Source organism: Alternaria viburni (genome assembly GCF_023758015.1).
Source record: "Alternaria viburni strain BMP 2772 chromosome Unknown scaffold_3, whole genome shotgun sequence".
Lineage (NCBI taxonomy): Eukaryota > Fungi > Ascomycota > Dothideomycetes > Pleosporales > Pleosporaceae > Alternaria > Alternaria viburni.
Window position 1 is genome coordinate 1,000,233 of NW_026055772.1, and position 22,656 is coordinate 1,022,888.

Genomic DNA, 22,656 nt, shown 5'->3' on the forward strand with positions numbered 1-22,656 from the left:
TTTTGTTGGGTTCAGGTACGTCGCATTCCGTGCCATCGGATGCGCACACGTCGTAGGTGCTAGAAGCGTTCAAGTCACCCTCTTTGAAGCCATTCTTCCAAGTCAGCTTCCCATCTGCGTCTTCCGTGGCCATGACCTGGATCATGATACTCGACTGGAAAGTATGAGTATAGGGGTGTTGAAGTTGACGGCTGGGAAGGAGCTGAACCACTTCCACATCGGTGTCTATACTCACGAAGTCATTCAATTTTGGATCATGTGCAAAAAGCTTCGTAGAGAACATACTGTATGGTGGCCTTCGTACCCAGCAGGCGTAGACGTCATCTTGGGGCGGAAGGATCCTCCATGGCCGCTGTCCTACTAAAGTTGGAGGGGAAGGATCGTTGGAGTAGGCCCCCAACTCAGCCTTGCGCTCAACGCCCGACTATTTCAAGACCATCGGCAACAAGTAACCCACGATCTGTTCTTTCTACAGTATAGTGTTATAGCCAGCCAAGTTGCATGGCTGTACATTAAATCCCAGATGGGGGCTACTTATGTACCTTTGTTGACGCCCGGGCGCTAGACCCCACCTTCTAAGTGCGGCTGCCTAACACAGGTTAGAACTTCACGTTCACCTGTGTCGCACCTGCACCTTTGTCTTCATCACTGAAAGACACGATACTCGAAGTTTTTGATGGCGTTGACATGAAATAAATTTACGCAAGCCCTCGCCTGCCTGCGGACACTTCATCTCCTCGGCACCACACTCCTCTCTCAGCCCTTTTTCCCTCAGCCCTTTAGCTACTACAATCTAATATATAACTTAAATTATTTAGAACTTCTACTGCGTCCTAGTTACTTAACTTACACTCGCTACATTCACGCCTTTTGTCCCGTTTGCAGCTACTGCAATCGCACTCAACACCTCTTCTCATCTCCTCGGCCTCCATCGGCACAACCACTACTATTTTCATCACCATCACCATCACCATTACCTCCATTACGACGCAGCTATGGCGGAACCGACCATGGCAGATCTAAAGGACTTGCCCGCCGGCTACACCTCATCCAGAGATGTAGGCGATGTACTCGTAGGGCAGGACGACGCTCGCCGTCTCATTGAAACATGCTCGTCTGGCGACGACGCGGCCTTATGGAGTCTGCTATCACAGCCACAACACATCACGACGATGCTCAGTAAACCACACACCATCTATAGTAAAGATCCACGTGGGAAAGTTATGGCAAGGCCAATTCCAAATCTTGAGCGGGCCTTGATGGTAGCGGCTCAGAATGGCCACGCTGCTGTTGTGACCGCACTACTTGCTTTTGCAACAGAGCTTGACGTTTCCCTCTCCGATATCATGGATAGAGATGTCGTCAACAAGGCCATCGACGGTGGCCACGCCGCTGTCATCCAGGCACTAGGCGCCGCCTACCCGAAGGTCATCGAGATCCGCATCGGCCACGGCCACCAGCGACCACTTTACGAGGCCGTGAGGCGAAGGAAACCAGATGTAGTTGCTGCACTTCTCGAGCTGGGAGCAGATCCATTACATCCCGTTGCGCCGGGCTACAAGAAACTCGGAAACTTTCGCTCGTCTCTGATGTCTTTCGCTGCCATGATTGAGGGTCCGCGCACGACTGAGATGCTGTTGGAACGCGGAACGCCTATAGCGGGTACTGCTGCGTTGCATACCGCTGCGAGATTCGGTCAGCTCGATACTATGCGTCTGCTGATAAAGCATGGCGCGGACTTGGAGGAGGTCGTTCCGGGCTGGAAGGGCTGGACACCGATGCACTTTGCTGCCTCGACTGGCAAAGCCGATGCCATGAAACTGCTGGTGGAACATGGCGCACGCATAAACTCGAGAGACGAGGATGGGAAGACGCCTAAGCAACTGATGTAGGCGCAGAATGCTGCTTAGTAGTAGCACACATGGACGATGGGAGCGCGAAATCTGCTCGCCATCATAACTACTGTCCGTCTCCTCCAACTCATGAGAGTTCATTTTTGAGAATGCACGCTGTGAAACGGGTGATCGGAGTTTTTCGTGAGGGAAGGATAGCTTCCAGGACGAAATGCGAATTCTCGACGAGGAGTACCATTTCCTGGGTCTTGACTTTAGCGATGGCGCTGTGTTGAGCTCAATCAATAATGACTACAGCAATAGTGCCGGCATCCTTTCGCGTGTGTATACTACGCATTAATTGTTCCGTGTTGCGGCTCAAAGTCCTAGACTGAGTCCCGAAGTAGCTGCGTGAGGTCTTGAGAAGCAACTACGCAGGTCCGTCATAAGGCGCTCGCGAGCACTCAGGTCCGTCATGTGTGTGCGCCGCATCCGCATGTGCGAAAGCTTACTCGAGCGTCGTCTCGCCGTCATCTCTTCTTCTTCGAGGTGTTTCCGCGTATATCTCATTCCAATCGATATCCTAACATCCGGTCAGATTCGCTAAGAAGTATTGAGGCCATAAACACGTCGCTTAGGTTATTTCCACCATCTGTAGCAGCTGCAGACAGGATGCTCTACCTCTTCGAGCCGTGATGTCAACGCCACCAACCTTCCGTCGTGCGCAAACCCGTCACATCTCAGGCGCCCTGCATACTCCCGGTCGTAAGAGCACGGCGCCCGCCGGCTTGGATTGGCTCGAGTACATACGCCATGTATGGAGTGCAATGTTGGCCGGATTGACATCTGATCTGCGAACCCTGGGTGTGCCGAGAGCCGGGTTGCGCACCGTTGCCCGCTATTTGCCTTCCATGGAGGCAAGAAAAGATGGCATTGAATGTTTTGGTAATGCGTGGTGCAGTTGCGCTCGCAACAGTGGGTGGGAATTCGTTTTTCGAGCTACTGATTCAGCATTTGCGCTTGTGGCATTAGTGCCGAATCAGTACGAAGGCAACCTCGGAACGGGTCATGTGCATCATGAACATTGGAAGAACGGCTATGGAATACGGCTGGTACGACCCAATGTATTGGGTCGTTTGCGCTGATCAATCTTTGTACCGGTCCCTTGTTCTTCGCAGACTTATGCAAAAGATCGTGTACTGGCATGTTCAGCAGTACTGACTGCGTGGCATCGAGATACCCAGGCGCGGAGGGGCACGCCCATAGCAATCGCGTTGTTACGCGCACCATGTGCTGAAGCGACTCCAAGTACTACACTGCACGACGATAGCTTAACTCATGTAGAATAAGTTTTCCTCAAGCGACCCAGTCCGACAGATGTCAGTCACCAAGTCGGAACGTGGAAGCCACGCAGCATACCCGCCAAACTGTGCCGCTGCGTCGGAGACGTCGAGCGCGCCTGTCAATTCCCAAGGTCCTGGCTCCAGGTCTAACAGCAGCATCATCACGCAGTCCCAAGCAACGTACCCACCTTCCCTTGCCTCGGTCACATCCCCCCGCGCGGCAGCGAAATATGCGCAAGGACCCAAGATCAGTCATCCATCAGATAAACCACGGTACCTATCCCATTTACCTCGTGCGGTTCTTCACGTGTCAAGTACTAGCGGTGGTAGTAGCGGCCATCTGCGCACATGCGGCGGCTCCGCGTCAGCGGACGTTTTCAAGACTTATTAGCATCACGCCACGGCTAGCTCGTAGAGGAAGACACCAGGCTCAACTCTGCAATCCGCCCGCCTGCACCGGCAGAGTTCCGTATCTGGGGTTAAATGAGTGCGGTGTTCTCGGGCTATCACTACCGCGACGTAATTCAATACCGCTCCCACAGCTCCCCATGGGGCGGGAAGGAAGAGTGGCGGGAAGAACAGCGCCATTGGACACGAAGTGGAGGTCCTAAAGAGTAGAGGCATATCCGATACTCGTGGTAGCGAGATCTAACGGGGTGGTCAGACGGCTCATATCAGTGGAACTCGCAGATGCCGTGTAACTCAGACCCTTCGTGCTCACCCCAGCCCCCCAGCGTGGAGAAAACGAGTGGAGAGACCCAAAAATTTCCTGGAGCAGCAGGGCAGCCCGTCTGGGGAGCCCACGGATAAATAACGGGTCTACTCCAGTTGACAAGCGTACAAGCCTGTCGCGGTGCGGGGATATTAGCGCGCGTATTTTAGCACCGGAACAAAGCTTTGCATCGACAGTCCTGATAGGTGACGAGCAACCAGCAATACGAAGTCTAGAGCAGACAAGAAACAGCCACCTGCAAACCAACACGCAGCGCTATGGATACATCTGGTGAGCGGTCCGCTGCTAGGCCAGCGTAGCGACACAGCACGACTCTGTCGTGACAGCCGCCTCGCACGGCTTGGAGGCCCTTGCGCAGACGGCGCAAGGAACCAGCTTGATAGCCAGAAGCCGTGATTGATGGAATCTGTCTCGTGCATTCCTTCCATGTGCACATAGCGCTGACGGCGGACCCACCAGTCGCCAGCCACGGATTTTCCATCTTTCTGGGGAATTAGACAATGCACGCTCGGAGATGTGGAGGGGTGGGTGGATGGTTCAAGCGCGCCCCGGGGGTGACTACTGTACACCAGATGGCTAACCATGCCTAAATGCCGTTGCTGCAAGGTCACATTTAAGCCGCCCCGCGTTGAGTGTGCGCACCCCGTGCTGTTTATAAGGTGGAGACGTTTCCCCGGTTTATCCTTTTGTCTTCTTTGCCAGCCCAGAGTTCCTTTCTCTGATCTGATACCCCTCGTCCTTTTTTTTTCTTGTTATACCCCGGCAAGAGCCCTTTCGCAAAGATGGGTGACGTCCCTAAGGAATATGGCGGCGATGTGCACGTCGAGAAGGCCATCTCGCATGTCGACGACTCGGTCGCGCTTGACGAGAAGGCTCAGGCTGCTATGTTCAAGACGCAGGCTATGGATGCTGAGACTGCTGAGCATGACATGGGTGTCGTACAGGCTGTTAAGGCGTACCCCATGGCTGCTCTCTGGGCGTTCATCATGTCTTGCACTATTGTAAGCTTCTCGCTCAAATTCCTCATAATCAAGATGCGGTTGCTAACGAATGTCTCTAGATCATGGAGGCTTACTGTGTCTTCCTGATGGGTAACTTCATCGCTCTGCCCGCATTCGAGAAGGAATTCGGTATCCCGCTCACACACCCGGACCCCGACCGACCACACGGCAAGATTATCGCGGCTAGCTGGCAATCAGCGCTTCAGATGGGAGGGCCCGTTGGTGCCATTATCGGTGTATGCCTGGCTGGTCCTCTCACCAGCCGCATCGGATACCGATGGGCAACCATTTCCGGTCTGATGCTTCTCAACTGCTTCATCTTCGTTTTCTACTTCGCCAACTCGCTCCCAATCATGTTCGTCTCCCAGCTTCTCGAGGGTGTCCCGTGGGGTATCTTCATTGCCAACGCTCCCGCGTACTGCTCTGAGATTACACCTATCCAGCTCCGTGCCCCGGCTACTCAGATGCTGCAAATGTTCTGGGCTATCGGTGCCATCATCGTCAACGGTGTCGCGTACTACTACAACCCCAAGCCCGACGCAAGCGCCTACAGAATCCCCATTGCGCTTCAATGGATGTTCCCCACTCCTCTCGCTATCCTCATCTACCTGGCGCCAGAGTCTCCCTGGTGGTTGGTACGCAAGGGCAAGCTTGAGCAAGCTGAGAAAGCCGTCGGTCGTCTTGGACGCAAGGGCCAGCTCAACCTCAGCGAGGCCGTCGCTATGATGCGCCGTACCATCGATCTCGAGAAGTCCATCAAGGAGCCCAGTCTTTTGGAGCTGTTCAAGGGCACCGACCGCTACCGTACTCTCATCGTCTGCGGTGTTTACGCTGCCCAGAACTTGACTGGTAACCTCATCGCCAACCAGGCCGTCTACTTCTTCCGTCAAGCTGGTATCTCGGTCAACACTGCTTTCGCCCTTGGTCTTATTACCTCCGCTCTCCAGATGATCTTCGTCATGCTTTCCTGGATTCTCACCACCTACCTCGGCCGCCGCACTATCTACGTCTGGGGATCTCTCATCAACGTCGGTTTCCTCGTCGCTCTCGGTATCGCCGCTTCCGTCGGTGTCTCCAACGCAGCTTCTCTTGCCCAGGCTTCCCTGGGTCTGATTGTCTCCGTTCTGTTCACCCTCGGACCGGCGCCCGCTTCCTGGGTCATCATCGGAGAGACCTCGTCCATTCGTCTCAGGCCCCTCACTACCGGTATCGGACGTGGTGCTTACTACGTTGTCAACATTCCTTGCATTTTCCTCGCCAGTTACATGCTCAACCCCGACGTAAGTTTTCTCCCTTTTCAAATGTCACAATGAACATCTCGCTAACAAACATTCCAGGAGGCCAACCTTGGCGGCAAGTGCGGTTACGTCTGGGCCGGTACCGGTTTCTTCTGCTTCGTTGTCGCATACTTCTTCCTCCCCGAGATGAAGGGCCGCTCTTACCGCGAGATCGACATTCTGTTCAAGCGCAAGGTTCCTGCCCGCAAGTGGAAGAAGACCGTCGTCGATATCGGCGACGACTCGTAGATGGAGACGCGCCTTTTGCGGCGGAGTTTTTGAGTCTGCGGAAGCAATGCGTTATTTGGCGCTTGCTGTCTTCTGTTGTTCAGAAAAGATGTAGTCGATGGAGTAATGCGTGCCCTCCATACCCCTAGGGTGACGAGCAGACACGACGAATGAATCATCTCAACACATCCTTTCCAAATTGCGTGACCGATCTGTATGATTAAATGTGAATGGATGCGTCATGCTCTAAGATTGGAGAACACAAAATTAATATAGAAATCGCGTTTTGTTGCAGATGATTGAGTGCAGCTCGACATGCGTCCGAACCCGAGTTTGCGATACGCAAATGCCAAGCCATTAGAGCTGATTCAGCTAGCACCACACCGCTCACCCGTCCGTATCAGGCAACTTCCTGCAAACCGTCGATTGCGTGTGCCTGGAGAATTACCACGAGATTCTTGACCCATCTGAGTCCAGTCTCCACCCGTCACCACAACGCAATTAGGTTAGATCATCAGCACACTCCAAACTTTACACAAAATGCTTCAACCGGTCCTCACCATAGCACACAAGCAACTGCACGTTCTCATGCAGTCTCAAAATATAAACATGAATTCCTATATACACGACCCCCTCACTCTTCCAACCATGATTCTACGACGAGCAAGTAGCCAACATGCTAGTAAGCGCACTCTTCTCAGCACTCGTAATAGTAAGCGCATACACGCTCTTAACCTTGATCCACATCTTGCTGTACGTGCAGTAGTAGCTGGTTAGCGGGGGCTTCCACTCCTCAGGGCCCTTGTCACCCTTCGCTTGGTTGACGTTGTCGGTTACGGCGAGGAGTTGGGGGTTTGTGAGGTCGTTGGCGAAGGCTTGACGGCGGGCTGTGGTCCATGATGCTGCGCCGGACTGGGTAGGAGTTAGTATGTGGAGTTTGGTGAGGGAAGGATAGGAGGATGAGGGGATAGGAGAGAGAAACGCACCTTCCAGGCATTGCTCAAAGGCACCATGTGGTCGATGTCGACGTCGCTGGCTGCGGTCCATGTAGCGCCGTCGTAGGGGCTGAACCACGATCCAGAAGTTGCTGCGCATGCACTGCTGGTAACAACATTTGTGCCGTCGCGCTTGAGGACTTCCTCGCGTGTGTTGCAAGCTCCAGACTGGGTAATCCAGTGAGGGAAAAGATCACGGGAGTAACCAGTTTGCGGGCCTTGAGCTGCGACGGTGAGACCGGCGAGCTGTGTGGTAGCAGCGGACTTGCTGGGGATGTTAGGGGGAGCGCGAGCGTCGAGAACGGCTGGTGTTGGAGCAGCGGAGACGAGGGCGGCTGAAGCCACGGCAACGAAGATAGAGGCCTTCATGGTGATGGGATGGAAGAGTGGCGACTTTGCTTTTGTGAGGGAGTAGGCTATGCTGCGAAGTAGACCTGCCTGATGATCTCTGACTTGTCCTCCGTTACAACACAGGTTCCTAGGCGGTTATATACTCTACCTCTTCCTCGCCGTAGTCGGCGCGTTACACTTCGGACATCGTCTCTTCCAATGATAAGCACCACGCGCCTCCCAAACCCCTTTGCCCTTGCTTTTGCACCGCTCACCCCGTCTTCGCATCACACAGCATACTATACCAATGCGCTACTCTTCTCACGACCCCGAAAGAGGCAGGTGGAGGTAACGGCCAAGTCACCGACACATCGCCCATCACCCACCCCATTGGGGATGTGTACCTGATCAGCCGTGCTTACAAGCCCGCTACACACAACGAGTGGTTTGCCTTCCTACTAAGGAGCGCGGCGCCGCCCTACCTGCATAGTAGCGTAGACCTGACTGGAAGGAGGTAAGATGACTTGTGTAGCAAGCAAAGTCACGGATGATCGCAGGTGCTCTTATCGCGGGGTGTGATAGGTGGCGGGGCGCATTGGCATGGGCGATGATCGTCATCTTGATTGGGGCTCGATATGAAACCTCCGACAACGTACCGGCGCTTCCTGCGGTTCGGCGCGTTATCCCTTTTGGGGTTGCGAGGGAGAGCGAATGGGTGATAAGGAATAGTAAACGTGAGGATGGAAGTGCAGAAGAGTTGAGATGGTTTGGGGGAGTGATTACTGAGTTTCGGTGTTCTGCGCCCCCTGTCTTGGCGGCCGGAACCCCTCGGATGCACGTGATCCCGAATGAGTACCTAGGTATCCAGAGTACCCTATCCTCGAGCCAGACCGCTATGAATTCACTTTATACTCGAAAACATACGTGCCAGATCCCACAGTCTCAACCTTTCCGCCCTCCAACACCACCTCCGCCGTCGCACAAGGCGGAACCACAACCTTAAGCCTCACCACCCCCTTCTCCCCATCCACCCTCCAAGCACTCTTCGCAGACCCCAACGGCGTCTCTAGCGTCGCCTCAGCATACTCTAACCCACCCCCAACCAGCGGCTCAACCCTAATCTTTCTATACCCAGGCTCAACAGCCTTCAGCCCCGCCACACTCTCCTGCAACCACGATGCCACACTGCCAAACGCATAGTGATTATGCGACATCTTCGCGTTGCCTTTGCTGTCGTAGCCTTCCCATGTCTCCCATAGCGTTGTTGCGTCTTTTGTGATGGGGTAGAGCCAGGATGGTACGGTGTCTTGGAGTAGGACGCGGTATGCAATGTCTGCTCTGCCATGTTGGGCAAGTACGGGGAGGAGCAGTCCGGTGCTCATGAAGCCGGTTTTTAGGTGGTAGCCAGCTTGCGCCATCAGTTCTACGAGGCGTTCGAGAGCTGCGGGCTTTTGCTCTGGTAAGATGAGGTTGAAGGCTAGGGCGCGGAGGTAGTCGTCTTGGTAGTCGGATGCGATGCGCGCACCGTTCTGTCGGACAAAAGCACCGCGCCATGCTTCACATGTCTTTTCCGAGATGTTGAGGTAATGCTCAGCGTCGTCCTCTTTGCCAATGATGTTGGCGATGTTGGAGAGCAGACGAGATGAGTGTGCGAGGTAAGCAGTGGAAATAGCGGCGCTGGGAAACAAGACGTCCTTGATGATCGTGGGAACCCCGCTTCCGACACGGAGCCACTCGCCATAGCTGAAGCCAGTGTCCAAGATGTACTGCTCGAGGTCGCCACATCCAGCGCCGAGTTTGGACCAGAACCATCTTCTCCAGCTCATCTTGTCTCGTGCTCGATGGGTCAAGCTATCCACCCAGCTCTTCATGCTGTCGTACTGGCGCGAGAGGATTACGTTATCGTTGTAGTGCTGGTAAAGAGCCCAAGGCACCATTGTAGAAGCATCGCCCCATCCAGTTGATCCTGACATCAACTTCGTGGTGAGTGAAAGCTGGGTGCTGAACTGTGAACCAGCACTGGGGATGTATGACGGGATGCTGCCGTCGGCAAGTTGTTCCGCAGCTAGACAACGCATATACCGACGCAAGAAGGTCTGACAGTCGAATAGCATGGTTGCAGTAGGAGTGAAGACTTGGATGTCTCCCGTCCAACCCATTCGCTCTCGAGTCGGACAGTCAGTCGGTGTGTCAGTGAAATTGCCTCGGGTAGTCCAAACAATGTTTTGATAGAGCTTGTTTAGGCGGGCGTCTGAGCAGGTGAAGGATCCTGTAGCTGGGATGTTGGAAGCGATCACGATTCCTTGGACGTCAGCGGGGCTAAGATCGTAGTCCAAGCCTCGAACTTCGGCGTAACGAAATCCATGGATGGCGAACCAAGGCTGGAACTCAGCTTCGTTGTCTCCAAGGGTTACGACGTCCCGTTGTACGATATGCGGAACTATGGGAAGTTTCAGGTAGTTGATATCAAGCTCTCCGTCGCCAGACAAGACTTCACTGTAGGTCATGGTGATTCTGGAGCCCGCCCGCCCGCGGAGCTTGATTCCCATAATGCCGGCAAAGTTTTGTCCAAAGTCGACTATTTGTGCGCCTGACGGGGTACGATTTACGGTCTTGGGTGGCAAGCGCATGACGTCTTCGACGCGTTCGACCTCTTCTGCAATTAGCTTCTTCGTCAAGACCTGGACCTTTTCGGCACGATCCGAAGACTCAGTATCGCATTTCTCCAGCCACTCGTCAGCGATCCGGAAGTCGGTATGTTCACCCCACACGGGGTCTGATTGAACGATGGAGCCCTTTGGACACCGCCATGTCTCGTCGGTACAGAGTGTAACAGTTTTCCCGTCATCTGTATCCACTTCAAGCTGTACAAGCGCAGAAAGCCGGTCTCCGTAGCGACAGCGCCCTTCGGTCACGCCGATCTGACCTCTGAATCGCCCATCCGCAACAACGACGCTGACCACATTCTCGCCAGCCTCCAGATACTTCGCAATGTCGTAAGTCTGGTACTCGGTGAACTGATCAAAAGGCGTCCAGCGTGGTACCAACGCCGTGCCGGTGACGTTGTTTCCATTGATGAAAAGCTTGTACCATCCGCAAGCCGTGGCGTAAGCTCGTCCTCGGGCTGGCTCTCGTGCGAGCTGCAAGATGCTAGAGAGGTATATGACCCTGCCATCTTTTACTGAATTCCCGGTTGATGTCATTACAGGAGCGCTGATCCAGGACGCTTTCCAGTCGGATAGCTCCAGAAGCCCTGTTTCGAACCATGCTTGCTCGGCTGTGTCCCAGATCTTGTCGCTGGGCTGGTCGGTTTGATCCCATACGCGGAGGCGCCAATGATACCGAGTGCGACTCTTCACACTGTCGCCACCATAGATGGCTGTAAGTGATGGAATCTTGCTTGTGGCTGTCTTCCCGCTGACCCAAACGATGTTCTCGGATTCAAAGGCTGGAGATGTAGAGACTTGAAGTTCATAGGACGACTGTGTGACATCATGAATGCCTTCCTTAGCTGTTAGCTGCCAACTGAATTCCACGGGAAAGACATCGATCCCAAGCGGACTGGATAGCCTGTTGGTGCGCAAATGGTACGGTCGTGCAGACATGAAGGAAAGTGTGGTAAGGGAAGGTTAGATGTGCGAATTGATGCCACAGGTGGTAATTGATGTCATTTTTGTAGTAAAGCTCCTATGTCCGTACCAGGCTTCCCTGCAATTCGACATTAGATGTTGCTGCCACGGCCCGGGCACGGTCTGCTTTTACGCTGCAACGTTTTTTGGACTGCGCCACGGAGCGAGCGTCCTCCGGTCCCGGGCCTCTCGCGCAGTCGCGAAGATGGAAAATGAGTTTCAGCGGGGCTCGGCAGATTTTCCAGCGAGAGTGGGCACGGCTGTTCTTCGACACCGGGTGCAGCTGCCCTCCGTACCCGAGACGCCGAGAAGAGCCAGACGCTAGCCCATCTCAGCTGACACGTGAGGCCAAGCGACGGTCTTGGCTGGAAGAAGAAAGCCGTTAGCCTCAAGAGGAAGTGCCAAGCCCAGAATGGTGAAGTGCTGTCTGAATGGCGTAAAACTTGGAATACGAGTTTTGATTCTCGAGCTGATGCTGCGAAGTGAAAGCTGTTCGATACAATGAAAGTTGCGCAAAGAGTGTCGACGAACATGAGACATTTCGGCAGCTCGGGAATAAGCCTGGCGAGACCGGAGCTTGGTATGCCAATCTTTAGTGCTGTGTTGGACACCTTCCTGTCAGAACTGCCGTTTCGAGTATGTTCGCAGCGACGTCGGGCCTTGGAGACTTGGCTCATGAGTCGATCCCGAAGTGGAGGTTACGTGAGAACCCCATTACTATCACAAAGGCTGTAAAACGCTCAGATGTACCCCGGTGTCTATGTCGGTTATTGTCATATTAATCGACACTTAGATGTGTAAGCCAGTCACTAAGGGTATCAAGCAGCGAAATCGAAATCCTTGAACGCTTCTTTGAACTTTTCAACATCCTGCTCTTCCTGGGCCTGTGTTTGCCCGCAGTTCTTCCAGTCAACGCGGTTGTCGAGCCTCAACAGTTTTGCCAATACTTCGCGTCCGAACTGGTTATGGAAGCGGATCTTCTCATCGAATCGCATGACGTAGCTTGTTTGCTTTTCAGGGTCATCTTTCGGGTTCCACACTAGTACCCTGAAGAAGTCGCTGGTTTCTTCGAACCCATCGCCAACATCTTCTTTCTCAAACTTTGGCCAGTGTAGGTTTTCTGCTAGCGCCTTGAAAGCAGCCTCGACAAGCCCTTTGCTTATGAGATCCGCGCTGACTGGGAGATACTGCCAATGAGTGTGTGGTAAACTCGATTTACTGGCTTCCCACGTGACGGAGCCATATTCGGTATCCGCGACAGATTTAAGCATGCTGTTCATGGCGCGTCGATAGCGTTGCATCTCTGCGTAGGTTGCGTGTCGTTCCTCCTCTTCCATAGAGCCAAGCGTTGGCTGATGTGTGAAGGGGATGATGAGCATGTGGCTGGGGAAGCCAAGTTTCGGATATGTCTGCGATGTTGGCAGGGGACCTTTGGCCGTGGTCAGGTAAGAGTTCTCGCCGATCGAAGTCACCAAATGTGTCGCGATGTTCTCGTTTGCCAGACAGAAGAAACACTCTGATGCTGTAATGGGTCCTCGGGATTCACCCTTACGCCTCTTGTTGCCTCTTCGGCCGCGATTCCCATCATCATAGACGAGATGCTGTTCGCGGTGTTCTGGCGCAACTCGCTTCTTCTCTGAGAGTGTCACAGGGCAAGCAGTAGAGCCAGCTGGCGGTGAGACTGGATGGCTGGCCGATGGCTCGAGAGAGAAGGCGTATATCCATTTCTGCTTGTTTGGGTTGCCAAACGAAGCCAGACTGATGAATCGGGTCACCGGGTAGAGGTTGTCGGTTTCGTCGCTAGGCGCATGGAAGAATGGTTCGCGCTCGTAGAAGTTGCTACCCGATGTGGAGAAGTGGTATTTGGGCTTGAGTATTACATCCAGGTCGGCGATACACTGTTGCGTTGTCGGTTTTACTTCAGGATTGAACTCGACTTTGGAACGCTTCTGAATGCTCTCTGGCCACTCGTTGGTGATGAGAATATCTGCTGTGGTTGCACCTCGTAATACCTTCGCATCCGTCTCGCTGTAGAAGGGCGGGTACTTGTCTTTAGATTGGCCAGCGACAATGTTAGGATCAAGCTGTCCACCTAGGGCAACGATTCGAATACCCTCCGATGTTTTCATAGTCGTCCGCTTGCCGAGGAAGAAGAGATTGTGGCATAGCTCGTCATTTGATGATTCCAATTTCTGGACGACTGCTGGTGGGAGGGGATGGTTGCCAAGAGCAAAGTACGTCGGCAATGGTATGTCGATGTTGCCATCAATGAGCGACTGCACATCGGCTGCGTCGGTGCCCTCAGCTTCGGCTGACCCTGCGAAGAGATCGCCTGCGACAATGGCGAAGGCGAAGTTGTTCTTCGCGTGTAAAGCGCCCAACTTCTGGAAGACAGTCTTAAATTGGCCGTTCACGGCGCCAACGACAACACTGCACATGTTAGAACAGTCAAATATTATGATGGCGCAATTCACTTACATTTTAGAGGCCATTGCTGATGACGCAGCTACAAAGGCAGCTGGTTGTCGATGTGGTGCTAGAAGTAGCGACGATCGAAGGCGCACTTTCGCTACTTGACAAGCTTAGTATAGTCGCGTAATCTCCTATAGCTGCTGTAGCCTGTGGCAATTGTTTCGATACAGTAGGTTGATGTTGGCGACGCGTGGTGTTGAGTATGGGTGATTGGCGCGTCGGAGGCCTCGGTGGTGCCAGGGTCCAGCTTTTTTGTTAGCGCCAGGAAATTCTAGTGGAGCATCATCGAGTGAAGAAGGTGCAACCACGCCAGCCCTCACACCACTCCACCACACCATGGCCGCCATGTCGAGAGGCCAAACCGCGAAGCCGGCTGCAAAGCCCAAATCCAAGGTCGCCAAATCAGCGCGCCCCCAGAAACGAGTCAAGGGCGGCACCGAATCGACTCGCAACCATGTCTTCAAAGGCTTCACCCAGCGCATAGCCCAGCTCAAGATCGAACCCATCCGCCGCGGTCGCAGCACCTTCCTCGACGATGCCGAACTCGAATCCACCTTCTCCTACTTCCGCGACGCGTTCAATGAGTGGCGGGAGCTCAACATGTCCGAGGGCTTCACCACCTTCGCCCGCAAGGTCGCGCCACTATGCGACAGCCTCCCGCAGGTCCTCCACCACAGCGACCGCATATTCGAGCTGCTCGTAGAATACATCGAGAAGGGCGAGAAGTTCAGTCAGGAACCACTACTCAGTCTCACGGCGCATCTGGCACACGACATGGGCGAGCGGTTCGAGAAGTACTTTGAAAAGGCAGTCACGACGGTGTCGCATCTGGCAGCCACACATGCTGATGTCGAGGTCATAGAGTGGGCTTTTGGATGTCTCGCATGGCTGTTCAAGTACCTCTCGCGCCTATTAGTCCCCAACCTGCGCCCGGTCTTCGATCTCATGTCGCCTCTGCTGGGCAAAGAGCGCCAGAAAGCCTTCGTCTCCCGTTTCGCTGCCGAATCGCTCAGCTTCCTTGTCCGCAAAGCTGGCGCCGGCTACCACCGCGACAAGATGCCTCTCCGGACAATCATCAAGCACATATCGGACCAGTTGAAGGATCAGCAAGAGTCGGGCAAGGACTACGCCTTCCAGCAGGGTCTCATGTACCTGTTGACCGACTCGCTCAAGGGCGTACAGCGCGGCTTCCATTCGAGCGCGACGGCAATATTACAGGAGCTTCTAGCAGAGACGTACAACGAAGAGCACGTCCAACTCCGGATCCCGCCCCTGGAGCCCGTGTTGACTGGCGTTATCACCGCTGCCATCCATCATACCGATGCAGAAAACTTCGCGCCCCTCCTCGAAGTGATTCTCGCACAGATCGATAAGACATCTTCCGACACGCGTTACATGGGCCTTTCGTCTCGTCTGCTGCTAGTCGCATGTGGTGTGCGACAAGGTGATCGTGTCGATGACTGGCAATCCGTGCTGAGCTTGGTCAGTCATGTACTGGACTCAACCAAGGAATTATCTACACTCGATTCCGTTGATGCGTGGGAGCTCTTGTCGGTCATCTCTGTTGTGTTCCAATACTGTCCTCTTGGCGCAGCGACACCATACAAAAGATTGCTCGAAGGGCTTACCCATGGCCCCTGGGAGCCATACTTTTTACCCTTCTGCAATCTCTTTGCTGACCTAGGGGTGGAGAGATTCAGGGCGTTGCTACTCCCTTATTTCAAGAGGTTCATCGCGCAGAAGGCACACGAGCACGGATCACAATTTTGCGCTATTCTCCCTCGACTTTACTACAAGCGCGACAACAACGACAACAGCGCGCTGGCGAAAGTCGATCTACAGGCTTCTGATCAATGGCAAGTGACCGTACACGAACCGTTCGACAAGCTTCTTGAGTCTGTACGCGGCGATGTCGATTCAGATTACGAAACATTTTACTGCAATGCTTTGCTATTCGCTGTAGATACGCTGCGTCTAGGAAACGATAAGACCCACGGAATAATGACCGACCTTGCAGAGCTACTCAAGAACGCCTTGGACACCGACAGCGCAAAGCCCCGACAAACTGTAGACATATTTGCCACCGGCAACGGGTTTCAGGCCCTCATCAGTAAAGGCGACAGTGATGACTTGACGACAAGTTTATGGCCTGCGTTGTGTCAAGTATCTCCTGTATATGGCCATTCTCTAGCTTTCTGGCGCGCGTTCCTGCGCTTATTGGAGCGGGAACAGACCAAAGTCGACATTACCGGCTCTCACATGGAACCTCTGAAGCGAACACTAATGCGCTGCTTGGGGTCTCCATCACATGACCTAAGATTCACAGCCATACAAGTCTTGAAGATCATTGCAGGGCAGAGCCAGGAACATCAGGACATACTGCATACCGCGATGCTGATCGAGCAGACACCACTGAATCTAGAGACTCAGAGATCCATTGCGATGCGCATAGGGCAAATCGCGAAACTGTACCCAGGTGTATGTTCTAATGAATGGATAGGGGAGGCCATACCCGCTTTCTGTCTAGGATTGCTACACGTCAAACTAACTTCGGTCTGGAACGACAGTTGCGCAGCTTTGAAGGCCATTTGCCAGACAAAAGAGGGCGAGGGCTTCGTCACCCAACATGTTTTTGAATGGCTGAGTGCTTCCGATGCCAGCGAAAGTTTCACGAACGCATCTCAACCGGAATCCACACAGCGACCCTACGCCACAGACTTCGAGTGCACCAACCTCATGGAGCTGCAAGAGCGTGTGGCCAATGTACAGTCACAGGCTGACAGTACTGAGGAACAGCTGGAGACTTTATTCAAGGACAACCATGCCGAAGTACCTTTCCACAATCCTTTCAGCAGGACACAAGCTCTCCGAGTATTGGATTCCCTGCCACACATCGCGGAGAAGCGTTCTCGCCTTCTTGTCCCCGTGCTGCTAAACTGGGCACTGAACCAGGCCACACCGGAGCCTGAAGATGCGCCCAACCCCGAACAAGATACGGATGCCATTCTGCAGGATCGCTGGTCAAGGAAAGACCAGAAAGCAATGCTCTCAATCTTCGCCAAGTTCAATAACCCCAAGGTCCTGTACCGTACGGACGAGGTTCGCGAAGCTCTGCTTGCTTTACTAGGAAACGGAGACATCGAGATCCAGAAAGCCGCTCTGAAGGCACTTCTCACGTGGAAAGATCCAGTCATTGTCAAACACCAAGAACAACTGCTCAATTTGCTTGATGATGAGCGATTCCGTGACGAGCTACCGATCTTCCTCAGCGAAGGAAAGCTGCAGGATACCGACGTCGATCAAGTACTTCCGATTGTTCTGCGACTCTTATACGGAAAAGTCATAGCTGGCAAGCGGGGTCTGGAGTCGAAGAGGAAGGCCGTTTTCGTCGGCCTGAAGACCAGATTCGGAGATGACGCTATACGCCAATTCTTGCAGATCGCGTTCGGGCCTTTAGGTCGCATCTCAATTCTCAAAGACTCCGCGGTCGATGAAGAGCTGCTGCAGAAAGAGCTGGTAGACCCGCGAAAGCAGGTGGGAATGTTGAACCTACTTGATGACTTGCTGAGTACGTTTGCAACTACATTCGCGCCCTTTGCCGGAATCGTCGTGGATCCCATTCTATACTCAGCCATCAAGGCATCGCGAGAACTGTCAAGACCAAACGAAAGCGAAGATGACGAAGGTCGAGCGACAAAGACCTCCTTACTGAAGACTATCCGGCAGCGGGCGCTGCAGATTCTGGGTAGGCTGTTTGAAAACTGTCCGGACTTTGACTGGAAACCGTACGCAGGTGTTCTAGTCAAGGAGATGGTCGAGCCCAGGCTAGAGCAGCTGCCCATTGAGACAGCCCAGTCCGTCTCAGGTCTACTCCGATTGTTCGCGGCATGGTCTAAATCAAGCCGGACAGCTCCGTTCTTGGTAGAACTCAACCCTGCCATTCTGCACAAGATCATCGACTGCCTGGAGGTACCATCGGCTAAGGATGAGGTCAAGTGCTTTGTCTTGAACGACATCGTTCGAAGCATCGTTTCTCTTGTCACCGAAGAAGATGAGACACCGACGACAGAGTCGAAACTCCTCAGGAATCGTATCCATACCGATATCATCCAGCCATACTCAACTGCGATACTCCACCGAGTTGGTCAACTACTTCGCCAAAGCCCCGGTAAAGAAGTGCTCGAAGCCGGTGTACAAACGGTGGCAGACCTAGCGCCTCATGTAGTCGGTGCCACGGAATCCCGAAGCATGATCGAAATCGCAACTTTCTTGCTTCGCCAGCCTTCAAAGCGCGTCAACCCACGTACTAAGCTTGGCTTACTCAAGATCCTTCATGAATTTATCCAGCGATGTGATAGCCAGAGTTTGGTTGAGCTCTTTGACACAACCTACGATGCCATCTCTCCTATGTTCAGTTTCGTTCAGGATCGAACAGCCCGAAGCTTGCTTTGCGATGTTCTCCAGGATCTCTCCGACACCAACAGCGATCTCACAGTAATCGCAAAGCTGTGCCATGATCTAAATTCATTCGCTACTGGACGTCTCGATGAACCAGACTTTGAACGCCGCTCGCAAGCTTTCAACGCCATAAACGAAGAAAGTTATCGATCATACACACTCACACAGTGGAAGCCTCTAGTCTACAACATGCTGTATCTCATCAAGGACAACGACGAGCTCAGCATTCGAGTCAATGCCTCATTATCTCTACGTCGTTTCAGCGAGGTCGCGTCGAGCGAACAGTTCAAGGTATTCGTATCAGCTGCAGTCCTACCAGGGATTCAGAATGGTATGCGGGAGAATTCGGAGCTTGTGCGGGTCGAATATCTTGCCGTCCTGGAACATCTGGTCAAGACACATTCAGACTGGACTCCCGTAGCCGATCTGCATGTCCTCCTCTCAGAAGATGACGAAGCATCGTTCTTTGGCAACATTTTGCACATCCAGGGTCATCGACGACTGCGAGCCTTGCGCCGTCTGGCCACCCACGCGTCCCACCTGCGAGGTACCAACATCTACCACATCCTGATACCACTCCTCGAGCACTTCGTCTTCAACAAGGGTGACGACGAGGCGGCGGACAGTCTTCTGGGTGAGACGATCAAAACGCTCACATCTTTGACCGAAGGTCTTGAGTGGCCGCAGTTCCGTTCGCTGCTCAAACGCTACATCGGCTACCTGACAAGCAAGGAAGACCTGCAAAAGCCTATCATCCGATTGATCGCAGGTCTGATGGACGGTTTGAACCAAGCAGGACGTGCCAAAGGTTACATTGCTCAACCCTCCTCTCAAGGCGCATCCGAGACCGAGGCTGCTGAGGACGCTATGGAGGTTGACCAGCCCTTATCGACTTTGGCCAAGACGCTCCCACAACAGGACAAACTAAGCACCGATCTGATCAGCAACTTCCTGCCCGATTTGACCAACTTCCTACACAAGAAGGATGAGGCTACCGTCAGTTTACGAGTGCCGATTGCAACTGCGATTGCTAAGATTCTCTTGATTCTGCCGCCGCTCGAGATCGAGACACGCTTGCCGGGCGTTCTTCTGGATATCTGCTATATCTTGAAGAGCCGCGCGCAAGAAGCACGCGACATGTCGAGAAACACTCTCAGTGATATTGCTACGATACTGGGCCCTAGCTACGTGGGCTTCATTCTGAAGGCTTTGCGGACTGCGCTGCAACGCGGTTACCAGCTCCACGTTCTGTCGTTCACTTTGCATACCATTCTGGTCAAACTCGCCGACCAAACGAACCCAGGTGATCTTGATTACTGTCTGGTGGAGTTAGTCGATGTTGTAAGTATCCCGACAGAATGCATCCACTTTGGGAACAAACTAACGTAGTATCTAGGTCATGGACGACACTTTCGGTGCTGCAGGCCAGGAGAAGGATGCTGAAGAATACATCTCTAAGATGAAGGAGGTGAAGAGCAGCAAATCTTTCGATTCCATGGACATCGTAGCACGGTGTGCCACCCCCGCGCATATCATCAAGCTCGTGCTTCCGATCAGGTCTCTTCTGATCGAGAAGCTCAATGCAAGGATGGTTCAAAAGATCGACGAGCTTTTGCGACGCATCGGACTCGGTGTTCTTCAGAACCCCACGGTGAACAACAGGGATATCTTGGTATTCTGTTATGAGCTCATTCAGGAGGCATACTCTGCAACCACGACCACCGAAAAGAAGGCCAAGATCGACCCCAAGAACAAGCGGTATCTGATCAACAACCGGGGAGCAGCCAAGTCTGGCGCAAGACTTAGCACCAACTCTTACCTGTTTAAGATGATTCGCTTCGGTATGGATATTCTTCGGACTGTGCTCCGCAAGCATGAAGACCTCCAAACTCCCCAGAATCTGGCTGGCTTCCTTCCGATCATTGGCGACGCCATGGTACAAGGACAAGAAGAGGTGCAGGTCTCGGCTGTTCGCCTTCTCACAACCATCATTAAGGTGCCGATGACGGAGTTGGACACGAACTGCCCCGTGTACATCGACGAAGCGATGCGCGCCATCAAGGGCGCACTGTCGTCCAACACGGAGCTTGCGCAAGCCTCATTGAAGCTAGTCTCAGCGGTCCTACGCGAGCGACCAAACGTGCCGATCAAGGAAAGAGACGTTGGTCACCTCCTCAAGCGCATGATTCCCGATCTGGACGAGCCAGATCGATCGGGTGTTACTTTTGGTTTCCTCAAGGCTGTCATGAACCGTCACATTGATGCACCTGAGATGTACGAAGCCATGGACAAGGTGGCCGAGATGATGATCACCAATCAGACAAAATCCGCGCGCGACATCGCCCGTTCGCACTACTTCCAATTCTTGACCTCCTACACGCAGAGCGAGAAGCGCTTCAAGAAGCAGGTCGAATTCCTCCTCAAGAACCTCCGCTACGAGCATGTGGAAGGAAGGCAGTCAGTCATGGAGGCGCTCGATCTCATCATCGGAAAGGCGCTGCCTCGCTTCCCGGAGAAGGCACAGTACGAGTACCACGGCATCATGTTCCTCCCGCTGATCAACACTGTGGCAAACGACGATTCACCCAAATGCCGAGAAATGGCTAGCTTGCTCATCAAGAGGCTGTTCCAACACGCGAGCGACAAGCGGTTGCAAAGTTTCGCGTCTGACCTTAAGAGTTGGCTGGAGCAAGACGACAACGTTGGTCTTAAGCGTCTGGGCATTCAATGCTTTGGGTTCTACTTCGAAGCAATGGAGGAGGTTGAAGAGCCAAAGGAAGTAGCATACGTCCTTGATCGGCTCGACGCAACGATTGATGAGTGTTTGACACGACGCGATGAAGACGACTGGGAGTTGTTGTACTACTCTCTCACTCTACTCTCCAAGATCTGCAAGAAGTACACCGACACCATGTTTGCATCGAACAAGGATAGCCTATGGACCGCAGTACAAGCAAGCGCAACTTACCCGCACTTATGGGTCAAGCTCAAGGCTGCGGAGCTGTTGGGTACATACTTTGCCCATCTGGGTGTCTCGAACAAGGACACTGGTCTTGGTGCTCTACCTCTGGAGGGGTCAGGTGGTCTGCAACTAACAGAGCAGAGCATGACGCAGCTCTGCAATGCCTTCCTGAGGAATCTGCTCAACCCCGAGGTCTCAGAACAGCTCTGCATGCAGAGCGTCAAGAATATCGCTTTCCTCGCGCGCTGCCTCGCTGTCAACGGCGCACAGTGGCACTGGCAGAAGACTGACGACGAAGAAGAAGCAGGAGAAACCGCAGCCCCGACCAACGGCGCCGCATCAACTGTAGATGACGAAGACGACTTCTCCGGCTTTTCCCCTCCACCCGAAACGAAGGCGCCCGAGAAAACAGAAGACACCCCACCAACAGCAATCCACCGCCTCATGATCCGCCTCTCCGGCATCGTCCGAAAAGACAAATCCACCATGAACGCCAAAACAACCATAATGTCCCTCTTCGACACCATCGCCGCGAAATTCCCTCTAGAACCGCTTTCAACATCCTTCCCCCACCTCCTCACCACACTCTCCACCCTAACATCCACCGACGCCACCTTCCCCAAAGCCAGCGCCGCCCTCGCCCCTACTTCCAACAACAACCCGCCTGTAGACCCATACAAAGCGCTATCGGATAAGGCGCGCGAGGTCATGAATACGCTGCAGAAGCGGTTGGGTACACAGGAGTACCTCAATGTTATGGCGGAGGTGCAGCGTGGCGTTCGGGAGCGGAGAGAAGAGAGGAGGCGCAAGAGGAAGGTAGACGCTGTGTTGGATCCTGAGAAGGTGATGAAGGAGAAGAGGAGGAGGCATGATGTTAAGAGGGTTAATAAGAAGGCGAGGAGTGCGGGAGAGAAGGGGAGGAGGCAGGGGTGGTAGATGTTTTGTGGGTGTTTTGTGTGCATTTTCATGGCGTTTGGCATTAAAACGGGTGTGGAAAGAAAAGTTCAGCTTTGCATGGCATGAGGTGTGGAGAGTATAGGTAGGGAGATAGTAGATTGTTAATGACATGTGATACCCTTATGGAAGTATGCACGCTTCTGATTACTTCGCTCGTTGCATGTGCTTATTGAGGTACGCATTGAGAAATCGATGAGCAAGGCTGTTCATATTCCAGAATGAGGTCACCTATCTTGTAGGTTCTCATGTTGATGTAGGCTGCAGACCCGTTTAGTTTTTTTCTTGATTGACGTGAGGTCATGTTCGACTTGACGTCATGTGCCGATCCCTAACGCTGACGTATGCAGGCAGCACTCGCGATTGGCCAGTTGTCGAGTAAAGAACATTGAAGGAAACCCCTGGCTCCTGCTGGCACTCTCTCAAAACATCGAGCAGCTGC

At 53.4% G+C, this 22,656-nt stretch overlaps 6 protein-coding genes across 6 annotated transcripts; 3 read left to right on the forward strand and 3 right to left on the reverse strand.

Annotated features, from left to right (window-relative positions):
* Nucleotides 1-1,010: 1,010 nt before the first annotated feature.
* J4E79_001960 (uncharacterized protein) lies at nt 1,011-1,892 on the forward strand (the record flags this gene model as incomplete). Its single annotated transcript, XM_049350864.1, has 2 exons — nt 1,011-1,058; nt 1,083-1,892. 2 exons carry the CDS (start codon nt 1,011-1,013, stop codon nt 1,890-1,892), a joined length of 858 nt encoding a protein of 285 aa, XP_049214703.1.
* A 2,798-nt stretch (nt 1,893-4,690) lies between these two features.
* J4E79_001961 (uncharacterized protein) lies at nt 4,691-6,435 on the forward strand (the record flags this gene model as incomplete). Its single annotated transcript, XM_049350865.1, has 3 exons — nt 4,691-4,909; nt 4,969-6,189; nt 6,247-6,435. The coding sequence occupies 3 exons, from the start codon at nt 4,691-4,693 to the stop codon at nt 6,433-6,435; spliced, it is 1,629 nt and encodes a 542-aa protein (XP_049214704.1).
* Nucleotides 6,436-7,068: 633 nt separating this feature from the next.
* J4E79_001962 (uncharacterized protein) lies at nt 7,069-7,778 on the reverse strand (the record flags this gene model as incomplete). The annotated part of the gene is made up of 2 exons (XM_049350866.1): nt 7,069-7,326; nt 7,401-7,778. 2 exons carry the CDS (start codon nt 7,776-7,778, stop codon nt 7,069-7,071), a joined length of 636 nt encoding a protein of 211 aa, XP_049214705.1.
* Nucleotides 7,779-8,157: 379 nt separating this feature from the next.
* On the reverse strand, nt 8,158-11,344 carry J4E79_001963 (uncharacterized protein; the record flags this gene model as incomplete). The annotated part of the gene is made up of 2 exons (XM_049350867.1): nt 8,158-8,217; nt 8,687-11,344. The coding sequence occupies 2 exons, from the start codon at nt 11,342-11,344 to the stop codon at nt 8,158-8,160; spliced, it is 2,718 nt and encodes a 905-aa protein (XP_049214706.1).
* Nucleotides 11,345-12,186: 842 nt separating this feature from the next.
* Nucleotides 12,187-13,860, reverse strand: J4E79_001964 (uncharacterized protein; the record flags this gene model as incomplete). The annotated part of the gene is made up of 2 exons (XM_049350868.1): nt 12,187-13,798; nt 13,847-13,860. 2 exons carry the CDS (start codon nt 13,858-13,860, stop codon nt 12,187-12,189), a joined length of 1,626 nt encoding a protein of 541 aa, XP_049214707.1.
* Nucleotides 13,861-14,176: 316 nt separating this feature from the next.
* Nucleotides 14,177-22,196, forward strand: J4E79_001965 (uncharacterized protein; the record flags this gene model as incomplete). The annotated part of the gene is made up of 2 exons (XM_049350869.1): nt 14,177-19,639; nt 19,695-22,196. The coding sequence occupies 2 exons, from the start codon at nt 14,177-14,179 to the stop codon at nt 22,194-22,196; spliced, it is 7,965 nt and encodes a 2,654-aa protein (XP_049214708.1).
* Between the last annotated feature and the right edge of the window lie 460 nt (nt 22,197-22,656).